The sequence below is a fragment of the Cricetulus griseus genome, chromosome 2 (genome assembly GCF_003668045.3).
Source record: "Cricetulus griseus strain 17A/GY chromosome 2, alternate assembly CriGri-PICRH-1.0, whole genome shotgun sequence".
NCBI classification, from domain to species: Eukaryota; Metazoa; Chordata; class Mammalia; order Rodentia; family Cricetidae; genus Cricetulus; species Cricetulus griseus.
In genome coordinates, this window is record NC_048595.1 from 363,299,600 (window position 1) to 363,327,560 (window position 27,961).

General features: G+C 40.7%; 1 protein-coding gene across 4 annotated transcripts in view; it reads left to right on the plus strand.

Annotated features, from left to right (window-relative positions):
• The first annotated feature begins 13,256 nt into the window (after nt 1-13,256).
• Nucleotides 13,257-27,961, plus strand: part of LOC100750719 (zinc finger protein 58) — a 29,383-nt gene continuing 14,678 nt past the window's right edge. Inside the window, exons 1-4 of one of the 4 annotated variants that reach the window (XM_027400091.2) lie at nt 13,260-13,668; nt 18,327-18,453; nt 18,954-19,049; nt 20,314-20,859. In XM_027400091.2, coding sequence (XP_027255892.1) covers nt 13,441-13,668; nt 18,327-18,453; nt 18,954-19,049; nt 20,314-20,339 — 477 coding nt within the window. In that variant the 5' untranslated portion in view covers nt 13,260-13,440 and the 3' untranslated portion in view covers nt 20,340-20,859. Of the gene's footprint in view, nt 13,669-18,326; nt 18,454-18,953; nt 19,050-20,313; nt 20,860-20,881; nt 24,622-27,961 lie in introns of those variants that run through there. The other 3 variants (XM_027400090.2, XM_035440630.1, XR_003482133.2) reach the window with 3 other exon arrangements.

A 27,961-nucleotide genomic window follows, 5' to 3' on the forward strand; every position in this document is an offset into this window, starting at 1 on the left:
ATAACAACACAATTCCTGTTTTCATGGAAATAGAACCATATTGAAGCAGGGACACAAGCCACACTCATTCAGTAGATAGGATGGATTTGGTTAACTGGCTACTTCTTCAAACATTAATCATGGAAGTTTCAGTTCTTTATATATATTGTCGGAAGTTGTGTTTGTGGGGCTGCATTCAGAGACAACTGAGCAGCCCAAGGTTCGTACTTGAGAGGGGAAGTGTAGACTAAAGAAAGGCTAGTTAAAGGAGTTAAAGGAAAAGATGAAGACACAGAATAGATGTCAAGAGAGCAGATTCAGTTAATACTGAATTGCCACTTTATTTTCAACACTCTTATATACCTTAACCAAAACGGGGAACATGGTGTCATGTATGCATAACAAACAGACTTTTCTTCCTCTTTTCTCCAAGGATTCAGTAACCACGACTTAGATTCAACTTCTCATTATCTGGCCTTGAGGGTCAGGAATAACCACACCTCAGACCAGATCTGTTGTTATTTAAAATAAGACAGCCAAGGCCAAGATCGAACATCCTACTGTAGCCATGCCTATGATCTTTAGGTCTTATGACCTACTGAGGACAGTTTTGAACTTTCTGCCCTTGAGCCAAGATGGAGTAGAGCCATCTTATGATCACTGACAAATTTCTCCTCCTCTGTTCAATAATACCTGCGCTTCTGCTATAGGACAGATTACTGTGTCTGTCTTAAGTTGTCTTCTTCCACCTTCCAGCCTTAACCCGTCATCGGAACACACATTCTGTCATGTGTGACCTGTCTTAGGTCGCCTGGATGCAAAAGGATCTTTCCCATCTTTGACCACCTCTGTAAATAAAAATGTTAGGGGATAGTGCATAACTCAATGCCACGTACCCCTGGGCCAACTTCTCATTGAGAGTTCACAAGCAAGCTTGACAATGCTAAGCAATGAATATACTTTTATGGCTACAGCATCTCCTGCAAGAGGAGAGGATCAATCAAGATTTAAAATTGGGATGTCCTAAGTGGCTTTAGCTGTATCAAAATCTAAATCTGCCTTTTAAATTATATTGTATCCAAAGACTCATAAGCTTCACGTAAAATTCCTGTTGGAGTGAGCTCTGACATTTTACACCCATAAACACATAGCACAGCAAAGGTTGCAAACATTAATGATTCCAGTATGATTAATAACAACAGACATACAATTGGCTGGGTTACAATTCTCATCATTTTAATTCAATCAAAGGACAATAAAATGTCATGGTGGGTAAGGTATGAATAACTCCACAATTCTGAACCTTTTCTTTTTCCCTCTCTTAAAGTCCAATGCATTGCTACTTGTAATTTCCAAAAATAAGTTTGAAATACCACAGTCCTTGAGTACTAAATATTAACTACAAAACCTTTGTCCATGTCCTGTTCAAATACTGCAGAGGGCCTTTAGCCACACATCACCTTCATTGTAGTGTTCAATTGTTCTAAATGAGTTCTTTTCCCCCCAAAGGGGAAAACTGCCAAAAAATAAGTTCTGTGTTTCAAGGTGTGGTGTGGATAACTGCTAGACATTCAGACCTTGGTTGGCTCCAGGATGAAAACTAACAGATTTGGGAAGTTGAAGCAGCAGGCTTGTTGAGAAACTGGGAATCTCCCACCAACAGTCTCCTTTCCTTCTCGGATTGTAGAATTGATGACATCAGAGGGTCAGAAACAGCTTCAGCAGATGTCACTGTAATTCGCTTGGGTGGGCTCCCGTAGTCACAGGTCTGACATTCCTCTGCTCCATACACCTCACCAGGCATTATGGCAGACATCGAGCATCGTTTTCTTCTTTTGAGAAACACAAACATGCCCTCGACCCCATATTAAAACAGGGTCGGGTCCTTTTCTGTAACCCAGTGCAAGGATCTTTCCATTTGGCTTGAGCGAAAGTCACTTGAGTTCCATCATGCCATCATCTGTCTGTGGCAGATTGCTCACAGGCATCCACATTCAGAAAATTTAAAATGAAGAGTGCATGATTTAATGCATTATATGGCAACTAGGGGTAAACTCCCCTTTACTTATATTTTGAAGTTGTGTTTTCAAGGAGCTACGAGGACACTCCACAGTTCCTTGTCTTTGAAGAGTATAGGGGATACCTGTTTTGTGTTCAATATTCCACTGGGAGCAAAATTTCTGAAATGCTTTACTAGTATAACAAGATCCATTGTCTGTTTTTATCACTTTTTTATGTGGAATTCCCACATAAACAAAACATTTTAAACAGTGACTTATTGTTAGACCCCCCGGAAAACTCAGGCCTCCAGGGTCCCAGCCCACAACCACGGTCACCCCAATCACCAGGCAGATTCGAAAACTTGCTGCAAACTGCATAAGGCTTTATTGTTGTTTAATGAGCTAACCCCATGTTAGCTCGGGTCTTTCACCCGCCCGCCATGGCAGATGGCTCGCCAAAGACAGCTCGAACCGGCTGCAGAGAGAGATCTTGTAGGGCAACGTAAGGGGAGTGTCTAGGGGTACGCACAGGCTCACGATTGGTGTGCCTCCAGGCTTGGAGGGCTTGCCCTGTGTTGATTGGCCAATTGGTTGTTATGGCCCATAGGCCCTCCCAAGGTGGTTTCTATGCTCTGTGAGTCATTGCTGTGCACTAGTCCGTAAAGCACACCCAGAGCCAGAAAGCATAGTGCCACCAGCTAACTTCTGATTGGTTCCTTGCCATTAGGCAGGCATCTGACTTCTAGTGACTAGGACAAGGTCAGACAAACGGGTGTTTATCATTATCACATGCCTAGTGACTTCTCCAGTTTGTGCAGTGTCCATTAAGAAGCCTGAGTATGTATCAACTGCTACATGCACATATTTTAATTTGCCCAACTGTGCAATGTGAGTAACATCCATTTGCCATAAATGATTAGGAAGCAGGCCTCATGGATTTACTTCTGAATTAGTTACAGGTAAATACATCACACTGTTTGACAATTTGGCAAGAAGTCTCTCTAGTTAAACAGAATTGCTTTCTTAGACTTCTGTTATTCTGATGATGAAAGTATGTGACTACTGAGCCAATTCTACCTGGGATAAAGCAACCATCATTAATCTATCAGCTAACTTACTACCTTCAGTCAGCAGGCCGGGAAGGTTTGAATGAGCTCTTTTTTTTTTTTTTTTTTTTTCAAGACAGGGTTTCTCTGTGTAGCTTTGGAGCCTATCCTGGCACTCGCTCTGGAGAACAGGCTCCCCTCGAACTCACAGAGATCCACCTGCCTCTGCCTCCCTAGTGCTGGGATTAAAGGCATGCACCACCAATGCCAGGCAGAAATTAATATATCTTTATGGTCAGTTATTGTTTAGCATCTATTACCTTGTGAGGTTCTTGTGAGATTTTGAAGTATTGAGCTATTTTTAACTATCTTAACTCTTGCTTATTAAAAGCTTTCATTACTAGACACTTACGCCCACTTTCAATGACACATGTATAGCAATGAAATTTTATTGATGGGAAAGTTTTTACTATTTGTACTTATGTGAATGATGTGAATGATTAGAAAGCTCTGTTTTTTTCCTGAGATGAGGTCATAGCTAGTGCAACCACAATACTGTTCCCCCTTGCCATAAGACAGAAGTAGGACTATGATGCATGGGACATATATAAGTGTGCCATGGTTTTGACAGTCAATATATTTGCTGATGTTGAGTCAAATTCTCCAACTATAGGAGAACATGCCTACCTTCTTTAGTTAGCTGTCTAGGTGAATTGGGATCACTATCTCCTTTTAGAATATCGCTTAAGCGTTTCAAATCACCAGTAGATGCCTTTTTAAAAAAGGTAGTAACCACTGAATATTTCCCAACAACTTCTGGAAATCATTCCTAATTTCCAATTTTTGAGGCTTAATTTCTTTAGTATATAACATATGTCCCAAAAACTTTTGAAAATCATGAAGTTTGTGAGTAGTCTTTTTTCTAATCCAACCTTTAAAGCTTTCATTAGCTGACATGATCTCATTTGCATCTTCACTGACACCTTTCTAGGTGGGGCCTAACAGGGTGGCAGCTCCCGAGGCATCTCAAAAACTATTCTCAAATCTTATATTAACCTCCATTCTCTAGATTTCTTTTTTTAACCACAAAAATGGGATTTCTGTATCTCCTCTGCTAAAGGCTATTGAACCACCCATACTGGATCTTTGGGCTCCCAGGTCATGAAATCTCTTGTAATGCAGCAACTATAGGTAATCCTTGAATTATGAGCATCCAAAATCTGAACCAATTTGAATAAAATCATTTATGTAACCTTTCTTTCTATAAGGCCTTAAAACAGTTTCTGACTGGCTGCATTAATTTTTCCATACACTTGGCTGGGCGTCAGCCATGCCAACCCCTCCCAAGGCTGTGGATGTCTAGGCTTGGCCTTCCTACCAGGGACTGGGCCATCTGGAGGCCTTGCCTTGTCTTTGTCCTCTGGGCTTGGGCTTGCCTGCTGCAGGTCATCTGTGGCTGCAGGTGCTTGAAAAGTCAAAGGCTACCATAGTAGCAACTCTGAGTTCTTGTCACCCACAGGTCCTGCTGACCTACCACATTTGTGGGGCCCCACCTTCACTTCCCCAAGCCCTGGCATAGCTCTGAGGCAGCTGTGGCAGTGACTTCTTCGAGAGGGAAGGGTCCTTACAAAATCTACAAAGTCTAAACCTTCTGTACTTGCTTCTGCTTTTCTCCAGCTCTCCTGGCTATTAGACTACACCCAAGTGAATATTCAATCATCTGGCTAATAATTTCTTTGTTTCATGTCTCCAGTTTATACATTACTCTCAATGGTTTACTCACTCACTTCTTTATCATCTGGCTAATATTTCTCTGTCTCATATCTACAATTATATATGCTTTTACTCTCAAGATTAATTCACTGCACTTCACTTCTTTGTTGTCTAATTTTTTTCTGTTTCATAACTACAATTATATACATTTTTCTTCTCAAGGATAACTAACCACATTTCACTTCTTTAGCATCTGACTAATATCTTTATGTTTCATATCCACTCATATACATTTTTACTCCTGACATTCACTCACCAGGCTTCACTTCTATTATCTGAGAGCTCTCTTCACACTTATACACCTGAAGTGTCTATTCCTCTGCAGCATCCATCACTTCTGTCACAGACACACACACACACACCCTGTGATCACTTCCACATTGCAGCTCCATATGTGGGAAGCCTGTGTTTTCAGGGCTGTGGTTGGAGCCAGATGAGCAGTCCAAGATTTATACCTGAGAGGGGGAATGTTTGGCTGGATTTATCTTGTACAGGTGTTGTGAATGTAGCTACAAGTGCTTTGAGCTAATTTGTCCAGTGACCTTGTTATCATAAGTAGATACAGTTTTACTGAAGACATCTAATAGCTCTGGATCTTACAGGCTTTCCAACCCATCTTCACTTACCCATTATCATAACAATAACTTATGGCTAGATAGCTCATAGACTCTAGGAGAGATCCAACTACTATTACTGTGTTAAGTGGACATAGTATTAAACCAACTCCTAATAACTGATAATTATGCCCGAAGATTAAGATATTTCATCCATCATCAAAGAAACTTCTGGTTGCAGTAGATCATGATCAGAACAGACCACCAATGGCCAACATGCAGAGAGAATAAATGACTGTAATTTCCAGTATTAACTGAACATGTATGCCCCAGCCTCTCCTCCAAAGACTTAGGAATCACTGTGGAGGAGGGGATGGGAAAAGTGTGAGAGCCAGAGTCACTGAATGACTAGAATGAAGCAGTGTCTTCTGGACACACAGAGCAGCTGCACATACAAACTCACAAGGGTTTTGATGCCATGCTAAGATTGCAACAGTAAACCAGACTAAATATGAGCATACACAGGGCAGTTGGCCATAAAATTCCACCACTAGCCAGGGTCCTATTGGAAATTGCTAACTACTGAGTGCCAGTGGAAGAAATACTTAGGTCAGAAGATTAAACACAGCCAAGAATGCACAGGGAACAAATAAACAATTCTTCAATATAGTGTTTAAGAAAGGTGAAATAACATATTACATAAGCAGTTTGATTAACAGATTAGAGCATAAAACAATCTCCATCTCTTTGCTGGGCTTGTTTCCCAGCTGTTGATGCACATGGACATGGAACTGACATTTCTCCTCTGAGTCAGTTTTCCCTTTCTACTTCAGCTGGACTCAGTGTTAATGCTTTGCCTCTCCCCTGGCCTCAGCTCTTTCTCTATATTTGTTTGGTTTCATTCTCAATACAGACTCTACCTGTATTTCTTTTAATTAATTTTTATTTAAATAAAAAACAATCTTATTTTACATACCAATCCCAGTTTCCTCTACCTCTCATCCTCCTGTGCCCCCAACAACTCCATCCCACTCCCATCCACTCCTCATGGAGGATGAGGCCTCTCATGGGGATGATCAAAGTCTGTCACATGATTTGGGGAAGGGCCTAGGACCACCCCCATGTATCAAGCCTAAGAGAGTATCCCTCCATAGGGAATGGGCTCCTAAAGTCCATTTGTGCACTAGGGATAAATACTGGTTTCACTGCCACAGGCCCCATAGACTGCCCAGGTCTGCCAATTGACACCCATGTTCAGGCGGACTAGTTCGGTCCTATGCTGGTTCCCCAGCTTGTAGACTGGGGTCTGTGAGCTCCCACTTGCTCAGGTCAGCTGTTTCTGTGGGTTTTCCACAGCCTGGTCTTGTCCCCTTTGATCATAAATTCCTTCCTTTCTACAACTGGATTCCAGGAGTTTGGCTCAGTGCTTAGCTGTAAATCTCTGCTTCTGGTTCCATCAGCTACTGGATGAAGGCTCTAGGATGGCATATAAGGTAGTCAGCAATCTCATTATAGGGGAAGGACATTTAAGGCAGCCTCTCCACTATTTCTTAGATTCTTAGTTGGGGGTTATCTTTGTGGATCCCTGGACAATTCCCAAGTGCCAGATAATGGCTCCCTCTATTATGGTACCTCTTTCCTTGCTCTTCTCTATTCTTCCCCCAGTTTGACCTTCCTGATCCCTCATGGTCTCCTCCCTCATCTCCTTCCCCCCTTCTCTTTCTCCTATCTCCATCCCCTTAACCCACATGCTCCCAATTTACTCAGGAGATCTTTTCCCTTTCCCCTTCTTGGGCGTCCATGTATGCCTCTCTTAGGTTCGTCCTTGTTTCCTAGCTTCTGTAGGGTTATAGATTGTAGGCTGGTTATCATTTGCTCTATGTCTAATATCCACGTATGAGTGAGTACATACCATGTTTTTCTTTCTGTGTCTGGGTTACCTCACTCAGGATGGTTTCTTCTACCTACCTGTTTTTCTGTCAGCTCACTACGAACAACTCTTTGTCTGCTTTACCCTCTTTAACTTGTATTAAATTCTTTAAAAAATGCACGTACTTAAAAATAGATATATAGAACATATGCTATGTACTATGGAATATGACATAAAATTAGAAATTAAGATAGAATAAAAGAACATATATTTACCTCAGCCAGACTGCCTAGGTAGTTTGCATTATCTGGCAAATTGATGCTTTGAAGGCATTGCTTATTGTGAATTAATGGTTCAATAAATTCTGACATAGTAGAATGACAAACATTTTCACATATGTTTCTTGCATGGTGCACTCATGACAGCACTTGTGTGAGGGTGCCTTTGAATAATGTCATTCTCAGTGTATAAAACTGCACTCCTGGGCTGGAGTGATGGCTCAGCGGTTAAGAGCATCGACTGCTCTTCCAGAGGTCCTGAGTTCAATTCCCAGCAACCACATGGTGGCTCACAACCATCGGTTATAAGATCTGGTGCCCTCTTCTGGTGTGCAGATATACATGGAAGCAGAATGTTGTATACATAAGTAAATAAATAATCTTAAAAAAACTGCACTCCAGGTATCATAACACTCAAACCCCAATTAGCAACACAATAGTAGCAAGCAACACCTCATCCCCTGATGAGGGAGGTCCTTCTGTGTATATGTTTGTCTTATTGGTTGATAAATAAAGTACTGTTGGCCAATAGGAAAACAAGATAGGTGGGACTAGGAGTCAAGGAGGATTCTGGGAAAGGTAAGAGAAGGCGCAGAGTCACCATGTGAGCCCGGGGAAGACAGGATGCTTCCTCTGGCATTCAATAAGTCTTATAAAATATATAGATTTATGATAATTAAGACTGAGCCAGCAGATGAGAAATCCTAGTCATTGGCCAAGCAGCATTTGTACCTAATATAAGTCTTTGTGTGTTACTTGGGACCATAACGTGGCGGCGGGCAGAACTTGGGTGGCCTGAAGGAAAGCGCCCACTTGGCAGCAGGACTCAGGCGGCTTGGTAGAAAGACTTATTGTTACAATCACCACTGTCCTGGAAATGTGTGGAAGCCCACAATGGAAATTCAAAGTCTCACTAGTGTTGAGGGTTTTCAGTGGTCTTCAGACCTAAACCATTCCATATCAGTATCTTCATCCCAACTATAAAATGAGGAATTCATCTGCTTCATGAGTACAAGATTCCTGTCTTCTCTGTGCCAATAACCAGATCATTTATGATGAAAAACAAGAAGCACCTATGGGCAGCTTGAACTCATTCACTTACAAAACTACTAAATGTTGGGCACATCCTGGGTCATTAAAGATACTGATATCAAAGATAGAGTTACAGTCTTCTTCAGCTGCCAGAAAATAAAGACAGGTAGTACAATTGATTGATTCCCTTATTTCTCCTAAAACAAGTAAAAAAAAAAAAAATGAAGTTCTCATTGACATCCATGCCCCTCATAAAATAATCCCACTTCCTTGAATGGCCTCTGCCAACAGCTGCTTAACTCCCCCACCACCACCATCCACATGTCACTCTATCCTCCCCATTTCTCAAACAGACTCAAGTTTATTGGCAACCGGGGCTTCTTCTGCCTATCCAAAATTCACATCTGTCCTTACTTTAGTGATGGCCCAGAAGCAGACCCTTGTGTTGAGCAGTCCCACCTTACAGTTTTCACTTTCTCAGTCAATGCTCAGCATAAATGCTACCTCCAGAAACTACAAGACTCTGGCCAGGCAAGCATGGGAGTCTCTGACACTCATCCCCACCGCTCCCCATTTGCATACACTGCATCAGCAGGTCATCACTTCACTGGGGATGCATTGCACCTACTGGATAGTTTGTTTCCTGCCTATCAGGACAGGGTGCCAGGCACAGAAAACAGGGCAGTTCCAGTGCGTGCTTCTATTTCCACTGCTTTAAAGGAACTGGACGCAATGAATATTTAACAAATCCTTGTGAGAAAACTAACTGTGAACCAGTTATTTTTAAGGGCCCATAGAATCTGTCATTGGTAATCGTGAGAGTGCCATAGGCACATAAACACAGTGAGTAGGGATTTTCTTGTAAAAGTTTGAAAGGGATGCAAGTCATTCCAAAGCAAGACGTTGAAGTAAAACACAATGAAGCAGAACACTGAGCCAGCATGGGAATCCAAAGAGTCACCTGGGACTTGATATCGGTACTCCCAGGGTTAGGAAAAATTAACGAAGAAATGGAACATTTCTGAAATATACTTTGTTATGTGAGACATGTGTAACCCTGCATTGCTTATAGATGACCTCTTATTTGTGCACGAGAAAATGAATAGATTTTCTTTACATTGGACAAAAACTGCTAGAATGATAAACGGGTATTAGTTTAACCACTGCATCAACTCTCAAAATGATCTATAGTGTTAAAATAACCAAACTACATGGGGTTATCGAAGAAATGAAAAGTGAGAAGCAATTTTGATACTAAACATCCTATTTATAAGAGCATGAACAAAATACAAAATGAAGATTGAAAACAAAATACTGAGGGACAGTGGATGGCTCAGTAGGAAAAGGTGCTGGCTAAATATGCCTTAAAGCATAGGTTTGGAAAAGGGACCGCACAGAAAGGTGGGAGGAGATGATTGACCCCACAAGGATGTCCTTTGCCTTCCACAGATGCATTGTTGCATGCCCACGTCCACATACAGTCGTGGACACTGACAAATAACATTTTTATATTCAAAACAACAAAATTAGGAAGGAATAGTAAGCATCTTACACTGGACTGGTTTCAGAAAAGGTACACTCAAACCTTGGAATGGTAAGTGAACATTCGGTACTTAAATTGATTTGCTCAGTGGGCATGCTTGGGAATGAAGTTTGTAGAATTCTGCACATTTCTGTCCATTGGGAACATGCAAAGGCCATTTCTAGGTTGGGGTACTCTAACAAATATAAGGAGTGTTACCAGGACTAGCTGCCAGGACACCTACAGCTGATGTGACCATCCCTGCTTTAGGGTGACTTTCAAACTAAATAGCCCAGAATGCATGGCTGCTCAGTTGATGAGAACTAGAATCACATTTCTGACAATGACTAGACAGAGTTTTTAGAGTCCGTTACTGAGTCAAGAAGACTCTGTAAATGTGGGTGGCACAGTGCTAGTTTTCGTTTTCACAGCTTGATAGGAGTTTTATCTGAGAAACTGTTGTGGGATATTTTTTACACCGTGTGAAGGTGCATATATCCCACAACAGTTTCTCAGATAAAACTGGTGTAATAAAAAGCTGAATGGCCAATAGCTAAGCAGGCGATATATGCAGGATTTCCATGAAGAGAAAGGAAGAGGAGGAGGAATCCAAGCACCCAGAAGATGCCAGGGACATGGAGAGGAAACAGGAAGTACAAGATGGAAGAGAGGTAATACCACATGATAGAATATAGATTAACATAAATAGGTTAATTTAAGTTATAAGTGCTAGTTAGTAGCAAGCCTAAGCTATAAGCTGAGCTTTCACAATTAATAAGAAGTCTCTGTGTTATTTTTTGTGAGCTGACAGCCCAAAGAAAAATCTTACCTCACGAAACACTCAACAGAGAGAATGTCCCTGTCAGATTAGCTTGTAGGCAAGCTAATTTGAGTGTTACCAAGCCTAGCTAAGTCATTGCGGGAGGTGTAAGAAAAGCACGTGAGCATGATCCTGGAGAGCAAGGCAGGAAGCAGCATTCCGTTATGTTTCTGCTTTAGTTCCTGCCTCCAGATTCCCAACCTGAGCTTGTGTTCTGATTTCCCTCAGTTACTGGCTGTCACCTGGGAGTGGTAAGATGAAATAGACCTTTTCTCTCATTTGCTCATGGTGTTTATCTCAGCTATAGAAAACAAAGTCCTAGAGAAACCATAATATGCAGTGGAACCTGAACTGGATTAAGAATAGAAAGGGAGCTGAACAGATGCATCCATTGCTCCCTCCATCATTACTGGAGATGGTAGACAGATCTTTTCATCAGGACTATTGTCTCCCTAATAATGACACAGAGACTTATCATTAATTATGAAAGCTCAGCAGATAAGTTAGGCTTGTTTCTAACTAGTTCTTATAACTTAAATTAACACATTCCTGCTAATTTGCATGATGCAACATGGCTCATGGCTCTTTTTTTTATTTTTTGAGACAGGGTTTCTCTGTGGCTTTGGAGGCTGTCCTGGAACTCACTCCGTAGACCTGGCTGGTCTCAAACCCACAGAGAACTGCCTGCCTCTGCCTCCCGGTGCTGGGATTAAATGCCAATGCCCACCCTAACTAAACCCTCTTATAAGAATTGTCTTCATATTTACCATACAGACTAGGTTCTTCATTCTCCACTTGCCTAATACTATACAAATGCTAGCATTCAGGGAAGTAAATATATACTTATATACTCATGCTTAAACATTGCCAGGAGAAAGACAAAACAGGAAAGAGTACATGAGTTCCTTACAGAAATGAAACAAAAAAATTACAGCAGTGAGAGCTACTGTGTCAACTCAAAAGTAGCTTCCTTGTGAGCTTCTTAAACTAGAGGTTTACACTTTGCTCTAAGGCATGATGAGTACAGGAATAAACATTCCTGAGACAAGAGAGTGACCTCATTACTCCAAGGTGACAATCTACCTTCTGCATTCCAATAAGCAAACCTAATGTTCCCTGATTGTATTTCTGACTTTCAAAATTCTGCCAGACAAAAACAATTCCAGAATCAGAGAAGAATGTAGTTGAACTTTGCTTTGGGCTGCCAGCTCACAAATAAAGACATGGAGACTTACCATTAATTATGAAAGCTGTGCCTAAGCTTAGGCTTGTCCCACTAGCTGTCCTAACTAATATTAACCCATTCATATTAATCTGCATTTTGCCTCACGGCTGTTTACCTTTTCTTCGTTCTGTATGCCCAACTCCCTCCATGTCTTGTTAGCATCTCCCTGGGCTTCAATAATCTAACCCCACACTTCCTCTCTCTGCTCAGAAGTCCCACCTATACCTCCTACCTAGCTATTGGCCATTTAGCTTCTTTATTGCAGCAATCACAGCAGTACACCTTCACACAGTGTAGAAATATCTCATGACAGAAGACAGAAGAAAACGAACCAGAAATCTCGGTGCCTAACGCAGAGAGAAATTGCACAATGGATGACCGGCCAGGTGTGGCATCAGTACACACACCACTGTGATACCATGAACTGTGTCTTCCTACTTGGGAGAGGAGCTGAGGAGGTGCCCACAGGTGCAGGAGACACCTGCTGGTGAATACTTCCCTGAGTTTGTGGTCAACCAGGAAGTGGGTGAAGTTCTGAAATGGGTGAAGTTACAGTTCTCATAAGATTAAATTAATGGACGAAAGTATAGACGACGGTCCTATGGACAGATGCAAAGATCCTCAGATGGATTCTGGGCATTCTTTACATGTAAATGTCAGGGAAAGACTTTTAACTTTGTTCAGTGACTTCTTCCTTCCTTCCTTCCTTCCTTCCTTCCTTCCTTCCTTCCTTCCTTCCTTCCTTTCTTTCTTTCTTTCTTTCTTTCTTTCTCGCCTATGTCCCTGACTTACCTCCCTTCACGGTATGGATTCCAGTGTGCGTAGGACAACTATTTTTCTTTGCAGCTGTGGAATCTGATGTTTGTATGGTTCACAAGGTTTGTCAACACAGGGGGACACGGGATATTTACCTGTTGTATTATTTACAGATGTTGGGTATTAAGCCAAGGCTTCCTTTATTTTAAGCATTTACTTTACCCCCAAGAGAGCTCCCCATTCCTCTGGGTACTTTGCATTTTTGAGACAAGGCCTCTATAAACTGCCCAGGGCCCCTTGGATTTATAATTCTTTCATGTCAAACCGGAAGAAAGGCGTGGACACCAAGACTGGTTTCCAAAATCATCTTCAAGGGATAGCCCTCCCACTTCAGCCTCTTGCTGCGTTAATTTGAAGACGCTCAACGAAGCGAATGCCACGTTTCCGTGCGGGGCGGTACGGTTTCATAACCAGTAGGCGACTTTTTAAGCGGCAGTGTGATCCGACGTAACTACTAAACTTCCCCGCGATCGACTGACTATCGAACGGGTCTTGTTTGCAACCGGACTTTAAAAGCAACCCTGAATGCCTGCAGTCGGTGCAGACTCGCCTGGTTTCTCTCCATCCTCCTCCGTAGACAGAAGCACAACACGGGATTCTGGGAAATGTAGTCCGCTTCATTGTGACGTCACGAGCGTTCGGGTCGCTTTGCGGACCGCACTTCCGCATCCCGTCTGCAGACGTCCGTCCTTTCCTAAGTTAGCTGGTGTCGAGTCCTGCTCCCTCGCCCTCGGTCGGATCTCTGACATGGAGGTTAGTGCCGAGTGCAGCGCAGCCCCAGGCTCTGTGCGGGGGGCGGGGGACTCCCGGGACAGGGCGGGCCTGGGCTGGGCCAGAGGCGGGGAGGGAAGTGGACCTGGAGATGCTGTGCTGACCTGGGCTGGGCCACTGAACCTGAATGCGGGTCTGGGCTGGGGAGGGAGAGTGGGGTGGGGGTGGAGCTGCGAGGGGAAGCTTTGTTCAAAGGACGCGCCTGTCAGAGTCCAGGGTGCGCCTCTGGGGTCGGGCAGCTGGCCCTGCAGCCCGGAGTGTGCAAGGCTGGCCCTGCAGCCCGGAGTGTGCAATGGTGCAAGGGGCAGTATTGCCCCCGGCGGGGTTGCCCAGCGCACTGCCTGCACCTGAGGTGTTACAGGAGCCCACTTGCAGCCTGCCCGGGGGAAACGTGCTCTCCCTAGCCGACCCACGCTCATTTGGCTGCTGGCAGGTGTCTCAGGACTTCTGGAACAAGTGGAGATCTGGACCCTGCTGGACTTTATGGCCGGCCTAGTACTCTGGGTTCGAGTTGATACAAGTTTCCAGGGACTGAGTTCTCTTCAGAAGATGGATGTGTGGGATGTTGGTCTCATTTTCTTTGGAATAAATAAATGATGAGATTTTTGGGCTGTTGTTTTGAAGGGGGGGGGCCTTGGTGACCGCCACTGTGATCGCAAGTCTGAGACTTAACACTCCTGTCTAGAGACTGTACAGTGTCCTAAAGGGGAAGGTTTGAGCTTCGCGTCGTTCTAGCGATCACGGATCCTATATCTCAGAGTGGAAAATAGTAGAAAATAGTACCTCATCCAATTATGTCAAGGATTGTGTGATGTCAGAAGTTTGAGCTACTTTTCAGAAACAAATGATGAGTTGATAGGAGGGTAGAAGTAGACCTAGTGACTTCAGGGAGGGGACTTGAGCGTCTCTGGGGAAGAGACGTGAACCTGCATACCTAACAGAGTCTTTACGTTGCTCTTTAGTCATGAGCTTTTCTTCTATATCAGGGTACGCTGCAGGCTCTAAACTGCCTTGAAGCTACCCTGTCACTGTCCCCCCCCCCCCCGAATGTGTCATCCAGGCTCCCTGATGCTCCCCAAACAGTCTTCTGGAAACATTTGCCCAAGTATTTATACAGGGTCAGAAAGATTGAAAGGTGAATTTGAAGAGCCATTGCTCACTCCCTGTTCTTTGATTTGTGGTAGACTCCCCAGCCTATCTTTTGTATAGTTTCATAGTTCACAACACTTTAAGTCAAACCAAGTGTTTGTGTGGCATTAAAGTCTAGTAAAAAGCAGCATGGACTTTAAAACCCATTTTATATTCAATACTAATATTTCTGTTGACTATGTAACTATGAGTAAAATACAGACACTTTTAGTTAACATCACTAGCCCCCAGGACAAGAATAGCATTGTGTTTTACATTATTTAAAATGGGAAGAGTACACTGCCGTGTGCATCAAAACTGGTTTCCTACAAGGTAGGGATGATGCAGCACTATGCGCTCACCAACTTAAGACCTTTCCGGTGTGTATAACTTAAACACACCTGTGAATGAAAACAAAAAACCAAACAAGCAAACAAAAAAAAACTGAAACCTGCTCTTGGTGCATCCTGGTCATCCCTGTATTGTGAACTGAAGTCAGGGAATTAGGAGTTCAGGGTCCTCCTTCATATCATAGATTATCCAAGATCAATTTATGCTAAATGAGATTATGTGTCAGAAAAACAAAGGTTTTTTTTTTAACATAGTTTATGGATGTACTAACTACTTATGGCTCCAGTCACTTGGCCTAGCCCCATTTAACTGATAGAAATCTGTCTAATTGACACTGACTTTCAAAGTGTATACTTGAGACGCTCTTGGCTGTATTTGAGGTGTAATTTAAAATTCTCCAAAAAACATGCTTTAGTTAGAGCCACTTAATTTTGGTGATTAGATTATTGTATTTACTTTGTGAGGGAGAATTTTGTTCTTGCTTTGCTTAAATATCCGTCCATATTTGCAGGGGATGTTAATTATCTTTGATTGTTAATTTGTTTTAGTTTATGTGAGCATCTCATGGTGTTCTCTTCTGCTTTTCCCTGAACTATTCCCATCTGAGCTCCTTAAACATCTAATGGGAAGTTTCAATCATTTCCCATTTCTCTCTTCAACTCTGGCTGATGCAGCTCTCCATGGTTGGCAGTCTTCTTTCTGTGTTACTTGGATCCTGCCCCAGTCTTTACACACCACAGGGTTAGTTGTGTATGGAATGCCTCATTACATTTAGCCGGAACAGATCTCCAGTTCAGCTTGTGGAAATGACAACTACAACTTCCACTGTCCTTCACACGTTATTGCCACAGCCAGACAGGAAACCAAACTGCTAATGTGAGATTTTTTTTCCCTCCAATATCTCATGCTGTCCTTTCCCTATCCCTTAACTTAGACTGTTTATTTTTGTTCTTAATGTTGTGAGTGACCACCCACCTGAGGGAAAGAATTGCTTCCCCCCCCCCAACTCAAGTAGTAACTTTGTTATTTTAGGCATGAAGCAAAATTATGCTGGGTGATAACATTCAGTTAGATCTCTGGGACATGTGTCAGAGGCCATAGAAAGAAGCAATAGAAGGTGTCTAGAAAGATTTAAATAGGAGTCAGTCAAAAACATATATACAAAGAATAAGAATGAGAAGTACAGGTTTTCATCATTTTCTCCATTTCCGTTGTAAATGTTTCTGTCAGTGAGCCCCTCCATAGTTGTTTTCAAATGCAGTACTGTATTGTGAGTTGAGAAATTATGTGTGTTTGTCTAGACTCCTTCAAAGACTGTAATTGTGCCCTTTGAGTTAAGTACATAAAAATCATATGGATGAGGGTATGAACCACAACTGTTTACAGGATAGACTGCACTTGATATTTCATTAGGAACATGCAATAACAGTATACTGGGTATTTTAAACATCAGTCACACTGAGGCATCTGTCATTGATATTAGAAGTCATAGTCTAAATAAATTTACAGTCAGTGTTTCTAATAAAGATATGCCATTTGGTCTCCCCTGTCTTTTTTCAGGGTTCCAGTTATATACTCTGAGTCATAGTATTGCAAACTGTGTTGAATAAAAACAAAAATTAGTGATTGCTGTGTGACACATTTATGTCATTCAGTAGCAGGAGAAAGAGAGGCCTAAGCAGCCACTCGTGAATGAATGCTTGTGTGAAGTTAAATAGGAGGAAGATGCTTATGGAGCTGTAGCCCAGAGTAGTGGTTGTAAGTAAAGTATATTTCAGATGCTTGGGAAACATTGTAAGTAGAAGAAAAAAAAAGTGTTTGACCAGATGAGCATCTGAAACTGGTTTGAAGACTATGCAAAGTACACCTGTAACAATTACTACAAAATTAAAATCAACAGTTCTCATGTTTTTGATATTTAATCATAGAAAGAAAAAAAAGGTTATCATTGCTCTCATAGATCATTTTAAGGATTCTATGTGATAAGAAAAAAACACAGAAGTGAGGAAATTTTAACATAAGAGAAAATAGCAAATAGCATAACAAATTATAATTCTTGACCTCCAGTTACCAAGGCATAGCTATCATGAACTCAAAGCCTGTTGTAGGGTTACATCAAATATACAAACACTCTCTGAAAAAGGAAAGCAAAAAAAGAGGAAAGGGGAGGCGAGACAAGTTAGAGTGTTGTCTAGTGTGTTTTCAATCACTAAGCTGACTAATTTGTAATTTTTTGAAATACATGTGATTCCATTTTGTCTGTGAGTTTGTCCTTTACTGCTTTGCCTCATGGCTGTTCCATCCCATGTCTTCTTGATGTCCTGGCTTTAGCATCACTATTGAACTCTCTACAAATTCAATAACCCAGACCTCTCCCAGAGCTGCCCCGTCAGAATCTTCGTTTTCCTTGCATTTCATATTCATGATTGATAAGTATCTTCTCCCTCACCATGACTTTCCTGGGAGAAATGTATACATGTGTGGTTATAAAACATGCACAAGACAAATGTAACATGTTCCTGTGAATGCATTTATTTCCATTTTATATTTGTTAAAAGTCAAATATCCACATGAGATAATAGGATCTTTGCATTTTGTTTGCTAGAAGATTGGTCAAGGGTGACCATTATATGACCAAAGATAAGATCCTATGACCATATCAGACAGCTCATAGGACTGTTACTTGTAGGCAGAGTTTCTCCATGTCCAGCTGCCTCTCCCAAATAACCAGTCTGAGACTTGAATTATAAATGCTTGTCTGATAGCTTAGGCTTGTCTCCAGCCAGCTCTTATAATGTAAATTCACACTTTTCTATTAATCTATGTGCTACCCAAGACTTACTCACTTCATCTATGAACTTCTTCCCATGATGCTTCTTCCAAGTTTGGCTCAAGACTCGTGAAACTCTGCCCTTCTTCCCAGCGAAAATCCTACCTAGCTATCGGCCATTCAGCTTTTTATTAATCCAATCCAAGTGGCAATTCTTCACAGTGTACAAAAGGATTATTCCACAGCAGTTACTTACCTGTGTGTGAAGCACTTCTACCTTTTGTCTTATCCTGAGCAAAATTTAGAATTGTACTCATAAGCATAAGATGGTGGTGTTTTGTATTATTATTATGGTTTTAATACATATAGTAATCATTTATTTTCATTTCAGGAAATGCTGTCATTCAGGGATGTGGCCATTGATTTTTCCGCAGAAGAATGGGAATGCCTGGACCTTGCTCAGTGGAATCTGTACAGGGATGTGATGTTGGAGAATTACAGCAACCTCGTGTTCCTTGGTGAGGACTGCATCCTTAAGTGAATTCTTATTTCACCAATCTGTGACTTCCTCCCCTTGTAGAATAACCCAAGGGAATTTGTGCCTTCCAGCAGTAACTTTTGAATACCTGCTTTAATGGAAAAATTAGGGGAATTGCTGATAGTCTTAGAAATATTATATTTCTTCTTGTGTTTTTAATGTGGCTTTTTATTGTTTTTGTTTTTTAATATGCTTCCTTCATTCTGGTTGTATTTCTGTAAACTCAGTATTGTGAGGCATGGAGCACACATGTTGAAGAGAATGTTCCACCCTTCAGATTTCATATGTACTTCGTAATTGAAGCTAAGGATCATCCGATTATAAATTATTCCTACATATTCTGTATATGTTTCTCAGGAAGCATTTAATAAACTAATTTTCTGCAATTCTTTAATCTCTTCGTGTAAGCTTAATAATGGAATAGTATGCTAATTCCCAGTAGAAAACACTAACAGTGATGTTCCCTTTTCCCATAAACAGGTCTTGCCTCCTGTAAGCCATACCTGGTCACATTTCTAGAGCAAAGACAAGGGCCTTCAGATGTGAAGAGACAAGCAGCTACGGCTATGCACCCAGGTACGTAGGAATGAGGGGGACAGAGGACAGAGTGGGAGGTCAGATGTCCAACAAAATCCAGGCTTTATCCTAAGCATTGGTGGAATCTTTTTTGAAGGATCTCCTTCTGTCTTTTGCTATCTCAGAAGGGCATCTGCCAGATGTCTATGGTAGTTTAAGTCTCTACGCTTTGGTCTTCCCCTCCAGTGAGCACTACTTGTATTTATAGTGAGTCAGAGTCCTTAATTTTGCTGAGTTTATATCGTAACTGACTTTTTTCTGTCTTCCAACCCTCTGAAAATTCCCACACATTTCCAAAGACCTGTTAAGTGCAGTAACTTTAAACATGAATTTCTTCCGTGTCATGTATATCCTTGTAAATTACAAACTTCTCATCAAGCTGTGAACGACTGTGCTGTATTCTAATGATTTCTTCCTATAACATAACTCAGTGTCAAATTAAAATGCATCCCCTTTGTGAGTATAGCATCCTAAATAAAAACTGCACATCTAGAAGCATATTTTTAATGACCATAGTAGGTTTTCAGAACTTTGTGGACTCACTAATCTTTTTCTCATTTTCAGTTCTGTTTTCTGTGTTCCTATTTTGTACTCTAAGTTCCCTTAAATTATTTCTTCACAGGCAGCCTATATATTTTTGTAAGTGGGTTGCCCAATGCTAAGCGCCTGAAGACAGTGTAAATATGTGAGCATTAGTCCTGTGAATATCAGTATTGTATACTTCCACTTCATGGGCAAATACGAGTCTTGTGTTTTCATGTCTTGGACATTGTTATTCAGTTGTTTTATCTCCTAAATGAGTACAAATTGTCTAGCTTTAAGAAATACTCATTGACGCAATGTTGCCTCTAGCAAAAGTCTGTCATTTAAACACAAACTTCAAAGTTTTTCACAATTCTGTATCAGGAATTTATTTCCTGGTTAGGCAAATGTAACATAAAATACAATCTTAGCTCTTAAACTCTATTATTTCACAGTGTTATAGATAGTAAACTTCTTAGGAAACAAATCTTTTCAAACTTCTGAAACTAAAACTCTGTTCTTAAGAAAAAACAAAAACTGTTTCTACAGCCATTCAATTGAAGACAATATTAACACACAAATACTCAAGTTTGGCTGCCATGGTTGAATGAGACTGTCTCCCCATGGATTCTTATCTTTGAATCCCTGGTCCCTAGTTGGTGGTGTAGCCTTGCTGGATGCAATACATGACTGGGAGTCATGGTAAAATCCTTTCAGAGTGAAAAGCCTCTCTCTACTGTAGGCTTGTTCTTCTGCTTCATGGTTTGAGCACACCATGAGCCACGGATTCTGCTCCAGCCACCATGCCTGCTGTTTGCTTTCATCCAGTCCCCCATGATGGACTTGTATTGTTCCAGAACCATAAGCCCAAGTTAAGTCTTCCATCTGTAAACTGCCTTGGCCATGGTACTTTTATCATAGCAACAGAAAATTACCCAATATAGACACATTAATTTTTTTTGGTCTTGTCAAACACTTTGTCTAGTGGAATTATTTCTCTTAGTATAATCCCTTAAGAAGTTTTTATTATTATTGATGGTACAACTTCCTTAGCCATTTAACTTTGGATAATGGCTTCAATATTTCAATATTCTTTGTCGCCTTCATCTTTTCAGTAGAAGTGTATATTGTTTCCATCTACAGTATTTTCTGAATTTCATTACAGTGAATATAGGGTTGGAAATGTATATTATAGTTTCTCATTTGCCTATAAAATAAGCATGAGTAACAGTCTCCATATTAAAGATAAGCACTACAAATATAAAGAATGTTACTTGGATTTTATTCATATCTCAACCTTTACTCACTAGGGGGAACACCCTATAAATGTCAAGAATTTGACAAGGCCTTTGATTGGAACTCACTCCTTCTTCAACACCAGAGAATTCATCCTGTGGAGAAACCCTACAAATGTGAAGAATGTGGCAAGGTCTTTAGTGCTCACTCAGCACTTTCTATACACCAGAGAATTCATACGGGAGAGAAACCCTACAAGTGTGAGGAGTGTGGCAAGGCCTTTAGTACTCGCTCAGCACTTTATATACACAAGAAAATTCATTCTGGAGAAAAACCCTACAAGTGTGAGGAATGTGCAAAAGCATTTTATTTCCCTTCGTTACTTAAGCAACATCAAAGAACTCATTCTGCAGAGAATCTCTGTAAGTGTGAAGAGTGTGGCAAAGCATTTTATTTACCTTCATTCCTTAAGCAACATCAAAGAATTCATTCTGCAGAAAATCCTTACAGGTGTGAAGAATGTGGTAAAGCCTTTTCATATCCCTCAACCCTAAAGCAACATCAAAGAATTCATTCTGGAGAGAAACCGTACCGTTGTGAAGAATGTGGCAAAGCCTTCCGGAGATCTACATACTTTCACCAACACCAAAGAATTCATACTGGAGAGAAACCTTACCAGTGTGAAGAATGTGGGAAAACATTTTACTATCGTTCAAACCTGAAGGGACATCAAATTATTCACTCTGGGGTGAAACCCTTCAAGTGTGAAGCATGTGGCAGCATGTTTAGAACTAGCTCGGACCTTTCAAAGCACCAGAGAATTCACGCAGAAGTGAAGCTCTACAGTTGTGAGGAATGTGGAAAAGCCTTTTCTACTCATTCATACCTCATTCGGCACAAATTAGGCCACTCTAGAGAGAAACCATACAAATGTGAAGAATGTGGCAAAACATTTTGTTATCCTTCCATCCTGAAGGAACATCAAAGAATTCATTCTGGGGTGAAGCCCTACAGCTGTGAAATATGTGGCAGTATGTTTAGAACTCGCTCAGAACTTTCTAAACACCAAAGGATTCATGCTGAAGTGAAGCTCTACAATTGTGAGGAATGTGGAAAAGCTTTTTCTACTCACTCATACCTTATGCGGCATAGACTTGGTCATTCTGGAGAGAAACCCTACAAGTGTGAAGAATGTGGGAAATCATATAGCTACCCTTCGCTCCTTAAGGAACATCAAAGAATTCATTCTCAAAATCCCTACAAGTGTGATGTGTGTGGGAAAGTCTTTTGTACTCGCTCAGGACGTTCTAAACACCAGAGAATTCATACTGGAGAGAAACCTTACAAGTGTGAAGAATGTGGAAAAGGCTTTTCTACTCATTCATACCTTACTCTACACAAATTACTCCATAGTGAAGAGAAACCATACAAATGGGAAGAATGTGGCGAGGTATTTTATACTTGCTGAAGACTTACTAAATATCAGTAAATTCACGCTGGAGAGAAACTCCACAGATGTAAATAATGTGTCAAAACATTACTTCAGGCTTTTTACAACACCAAAAAACTTAATTCTGAAGAGAAACCTTACCTTTATTAATCTTTAAGGTGTCATTAAACACAAGGTCCTTCCTACTATAGAGAAATCCTACAGATGTGAAGGATGTGGCAAAATGTTTTATTGTACTTCAAACTTTAAGAAACATCAAAGGGCTCATTCTCAAGAGAATCCCTTCAAGTGTGAAGTATGTGACAAGGTAGTGTGTGGTACCTTGAACTTTGTCTAAGGGAGTGTTTATTCTGGAGAGAAACTTTACCCGTGTGAAGAATTTGGAAAATCCTTTTTAATTCATTCATCCCTGACTCTGCTCAGTCTTGGCAAAGTTCGGGGTGTTTGTTTATTAGGATGTGGTCAGACATGTTGGCTATGGGAGAAACCACCTTTTTGGACCAGGATTCTGGATTGTATGAAAGGGGAAAGTGAACTGAGAATAACCATGCATCTGTCTTCCTCTGCTTCCTGACTGTTGAGGCGACAATAGCAGCTGCTTCCGCTACTGCTGCCCAAACTTTCTCCCCATGATTCCCAATGCCGTGGTTAGAATGAGAAATGTACCCTGTAGTCTTAGGCGTTTGAACATTTGTTCCCTATTTGGGGAGGATTTGGAGTAGGTCACTAGAGGTGAACTTTGAGAATCAAAAGCTCCCTCTACCTCCAGTTTGCTCTCTCTCTGCTTCCTGCTTGCCTTTGAGATGTGAACTCTCAGCTTCCTGCTTCAGCCACCATGCGGCTTCTTGCCATGCCCTCCCTCTATCATGGACTTTGGTCCCTTCTGAACCATAAAGTAAAGTCATTCCTCCATAAGTTGCATTGGTCATAGTGTTTAATCATGACAGAAAAGTAACTAATAAAAACATTGCCATTGTACCATAAGCAATATTAAACTGTTCCTTCTGACATTACTCATGTAAGGGTATTTTATCACAGCAAGAGAAAAAAAAAATAAGACTGCAAACCAAAGAAAACTAGCAGTTTGTTATTTAATGCTATACACCGTAATCTTTTGCTCCTGTTTCCCTATTGTCTTCTTTGTCCCTGTCTGATTACCTCATTCTTTCCCAAAAACTGTTTCATTACTTATACACACAATCCACAGATGTAGTAACTAAAAATTTACCATGATATTTTTCTTTTCCTGCAGAGTTTTGGTACCACATGTGGTATTCATGTTGGTGCAAATGTGGTATTAGTGTTTGTAACACTTTCTTGCTTAAATTTTTGATTCTCAGACAGGATTTCTCTGCGTAGCCCTGGCTATCCTAGAATTCACTCTCTAGACCAGGCTGGCCTCTATCTCACAAAAATCCACGTGTGTCTGCCTCCAAAGACTGGGATTAAAGACTGTGCCACCATTACCTAGCACTGTTCTGGATTTTTAATATTTTCTCATCAAGTTCAAATTGATTTTTCTATGGGATGAAATATACAGATCTATCGCTGCCTATCTACTTTGGCCACCTCTAATTGTTAAAAAGGCTGTTATACTACATGGTTTTGACATTTATGTATTTTTTTTTAAGTTTGTTGCCATTACATTGGTCTATATGGGTGTGTTTTTTGTTTTGTTTTAGTAATTGTGTTCTGTTTCATTTTGTATTAGTACTTTGCAGCCCCTTTCACTATGTCTGTGTTGTATAGTTTGAGGTTAAGTAATGTGATACATCTGACTATTCTTTCTGTATAAATTGTGTTGTCTGGGGTCTTCTGTGTTCCCAAATGAGTTTTTTTTTTTTCCTAGCTCTGTGTCCAATGTCACTGGAATTTTGCCCTGGATTTCATTGGGTGTGCAGATAGCTTTTATCAGTATTGCCAGTCTTTAGAGTGAGCTCTGTCAATCCATGAGATTGTGGTATCTTTCTGTCATCTAATTCTTCTCTGGAAACTGTTTGCATGTTTTAAATTTTTGCTAATAGTACTTCCAGACTTGCCAGGGCTACATAGTGACAGCTTGTCTCAGAAACAAAACAGAAAGAAATCTTTCACCACCTTCGTTAATGTTACCCCTATAAATATTTCCCCCTCCTTCTCATTTCCTGCTTCTCCTTTTCCTCTTCTTTCTTTCTTCTCCCATTATAAATGGGCATTGTTTTCTACAATTTCTTTCTCAGAAAGTCTGTTAGTTGTGTATATAAAGGCTAATGATTTTTGTATGTTAACTTTATAAGCTGCTATTTGGGGGGAAGTGTCACATTCATAAGTTTTTGGCGATGTATATGAGGTCTTTTAAATAAAGAAACATGTCATCTAAATACAGCAATAGTTTAACTTCAGATCAAATTTTTGTCCTTTTCTCTCTATAGTTTCTTAACACTCTAGTTAACAGTTAGAGCACACTATTCAATCAGAATACAGATAGTAACCCTTGTCTCATATCAGCTTTTCCAGGGACTGTTTTCATTGTTTTTCCTCTACTTACTATAGGTTGGCCATTCACTTGATATTCATTGCCTTTATTATGTTGAGAGACGTTCCATTTATTCCTAGTTTCTTCTTCAACGTGTTTTGCAATTCATGAGGTGCCTTTCCTATTGAAAGGCTCATGTGATTTCTGTCTTTTAATATGCTGCATTATATGTTGATTTACCTATGTTGAGCCAACCTATTAGTTGTGATTTATAATGTAAGTGTGAAATTCTTTGAGAAGTGTCTAGGTTTTAGGGTTTTGTTTTTTTGTGGGGGAGTATCTAAACATTTATTATAGATAATGGTGTGCTATGGTATTGGTGTGTGTGTGTGTGTGTGTGTTTTGTTATGGTTATGCCGACTCATTAGAATTAGCTTGGTAGTTCTGTTTCTTGGTTGTTTCCTTTCGGTTTTTCTTGGTAGTTTCATCTGTTTCTATTTTATGAAAGAATTTGAGTTGTGTCATTTGATCTTTAAAGCTTGGTAGAATTTTGCAGTAAATCTATCTGGTCCTGGATTTTATGGTCAGACTTAGTGACTGCTTCAGTATCTTTGTTGTTATAGGACTGGTTAGGGTATTTATATCTTCTGGCTTTATGTTCACTCAGCTGTATATATTTATAAGTATATGTTCATTCTAACAGTTCTAAATTTTTTGGAAAATAAGTTTACAAAAGCTTCAATGATGGTTTGCTGTATTCCATTGGAGTCTGTTGTAACAACTCCCTTTTGTCTTCCATTAATTTAGGTCTCCGTCTTCCTTCCTTCCTTTTCCCCTCCATTTATTCACCTTCCTCCACCATCACCCCGTCTATCTCTGATTGCTTCACTGGGAGTTACAGAATCTTGTCTATCTTATGAGATAATCTGCTATTTGTTTACTATACTGTTCTTAAGGTTTCCAGTTCATGAATTTTAGTCTTCATTTTTATTATTTTTAGTATGTATTGTTTATACTTTATGTCAACTTCTGTATTTGGGTTTGGCTTCTTTTTTTCAGCTTTGAGGTACATCATTAGGCTATTTATTTGAGCCCTCTCTTATATTCAATTAAAAATCTTAGTGTAACTTTTCTTCTTAGAACTGTCTTCCTCTTGGATTCATTCACTGAGCCACTGTTCATTTAAAGATATATATTATTTAGTCACCAATTAGTTGTCCACTTTGAGTCTTCAGATTAGTCTTCCTGTTTCTACTTTAGTGCAGTGTCCTGATATGATGTGCAGGATTCTTTCTTTCTTTCTTTCTTTCTTTCTTTCTTTCTTTCTTTCTTTCTCTCTCTTCCTTTATTTTTGTTTTGTTTTGTTTGTTTGTTTGTTTGTTTTTTCTGAGACAGGGTTTCTCTGTGTAACTTTGGAGCCTATCCTGGCACTTGCTCTGGAGACCAGGCCTGCCTCTGCCTCCCAAGTGCTGGGATTAAAGGCATGTGCCACCAACGCCCAGCCCTTTGTTTTTTTTAAGTTCAGCTGATATTTGGGCATTTACCTTTGGAGATTTTTTTTACACAACTTGGAGGTCCAGAAACCTGACTCAAAACGAATCTTGCTCCATCTGTTTTTGAGTAACTAGACACACTTCTTCCTCTGCTCTACATTTTTCTTGTTTTTTAGGTGGCTCTCTCACTTTTTGGGCGTCATTTACCTGTCAGCTTAAGTCAATTAGCTCTATCAAAGCCTTTCCACTAAAGCTACATACGAGTCTCCAGGTCCCTGAAGAATTAACCTGTTTCTTTAAGTCCTCTGTGATCCTCTGTGAACATAGTTCTGTTTATTTTCCTAATGAACTGGGGTTCAAACACAGCCTATGTTGTTCCAGGGTCCCTTGGTAGTGCCCGTGGCTGTCTGTGGTGCTCTAGACACTGGTATTTATGGGTGCCTCAGATAAGGTGACCAGGTATTTCCAATGGCTCTAGTAACCCAGTCTATCAGGGATGATTCTCCTCATTGTATGAGATAATGAACCTTTGTCTTTAAGGAAAGATCAGTAGTTGAATTGTTCTGTTTTCCTGCTTCCACAGCAGTCAGACTGAGCCAGTCTACTCAGATGTCCCACAGCGTCACAAGCCAGGTGTCACAGATTCATTTCTCATTTAAAAGTCTTCCCTAATTCCAGTACGAGTGCTGAGTATTTCTTGATTACACTACTTTCATTTATTGGCCATTACTATGCCTCCACCTACATATTGGATCACAGCTTTTGAGGTTGTTTGTTTTGTTTTTTTAACAAAGGTGGGACCTGAGGGATACAGATGATCACTTTTACCATCTCCTTTTGGCTTCCAAGCTGTAACAGAGGGCAAGCCTCTCTCATCCTCTCTTTTGTGGAGTGCTATGCTGATGTAGGCTGGGACAAAGCCTCAGGATGCCAGGTCAGAGCTGGAGAGAGGGCAATGCAAACAGTGAGGGAGGTGGGTGAATGTTTCTTTAAGACCAGGCTTGCCCAAGTCCTGCCTGCCTTTCTGAGACAGGACAGCTGGCTCCATATACCAGAAAAGAAGAGTAGAGAGTCTAAGATAGCCCTGGGAGGGTGTTTCTAGGTATGGATTACCTTACTCAATATGGTCTTTCCTATTTCTCTTTACCCACAAATTTCTTTTTTCTCTACAACTGAACAGTATTCCATAGAGTATATGTACCACATTTTTATTATCCATCCATTGAATGACACTCGAGTTGTTTCCATCCTCTAGCTGTTGTGAATAGAGCAACAATGAACATGACTGAGCTTGTGTCTCTGGAAGATGCTGCCAAGTCCTTTCATCACATGCCAGGAAGTGGTGTAGCTGGGCCATGTAGTAGCTTTAGTTTTAGCCTTTTAGAGTTTTTCACGTGGTTTCTGGAGTGGCTCCATCAGTTTTCAATCCCACCAACTACAGGTGGTATTGTTGTTTCACAACTTGTTATGTTAGACATGTTCTAGGAAAACTTTGAAGGGAAGGTGTGCTGGGTGTTGACATTCGGTTCCTAGTAGTCTGTGTGACACAGGCTAGAGGCCATAGAAAATATATAGAAGATAGTTTTTAAAAGATTTATTTATTATGTATACAGTGCTCTGTCTACATGTATGCCTACAGGCCAGAAAAGGGCACCAAATCTCATTATGGATGGTTGTGAGCCACCATGTGGTTGCTGGGAATTGAACTCAGGACCTCGGGAAGAGCAGCCAGTGCTCTTAACCTTCTGAACCATCT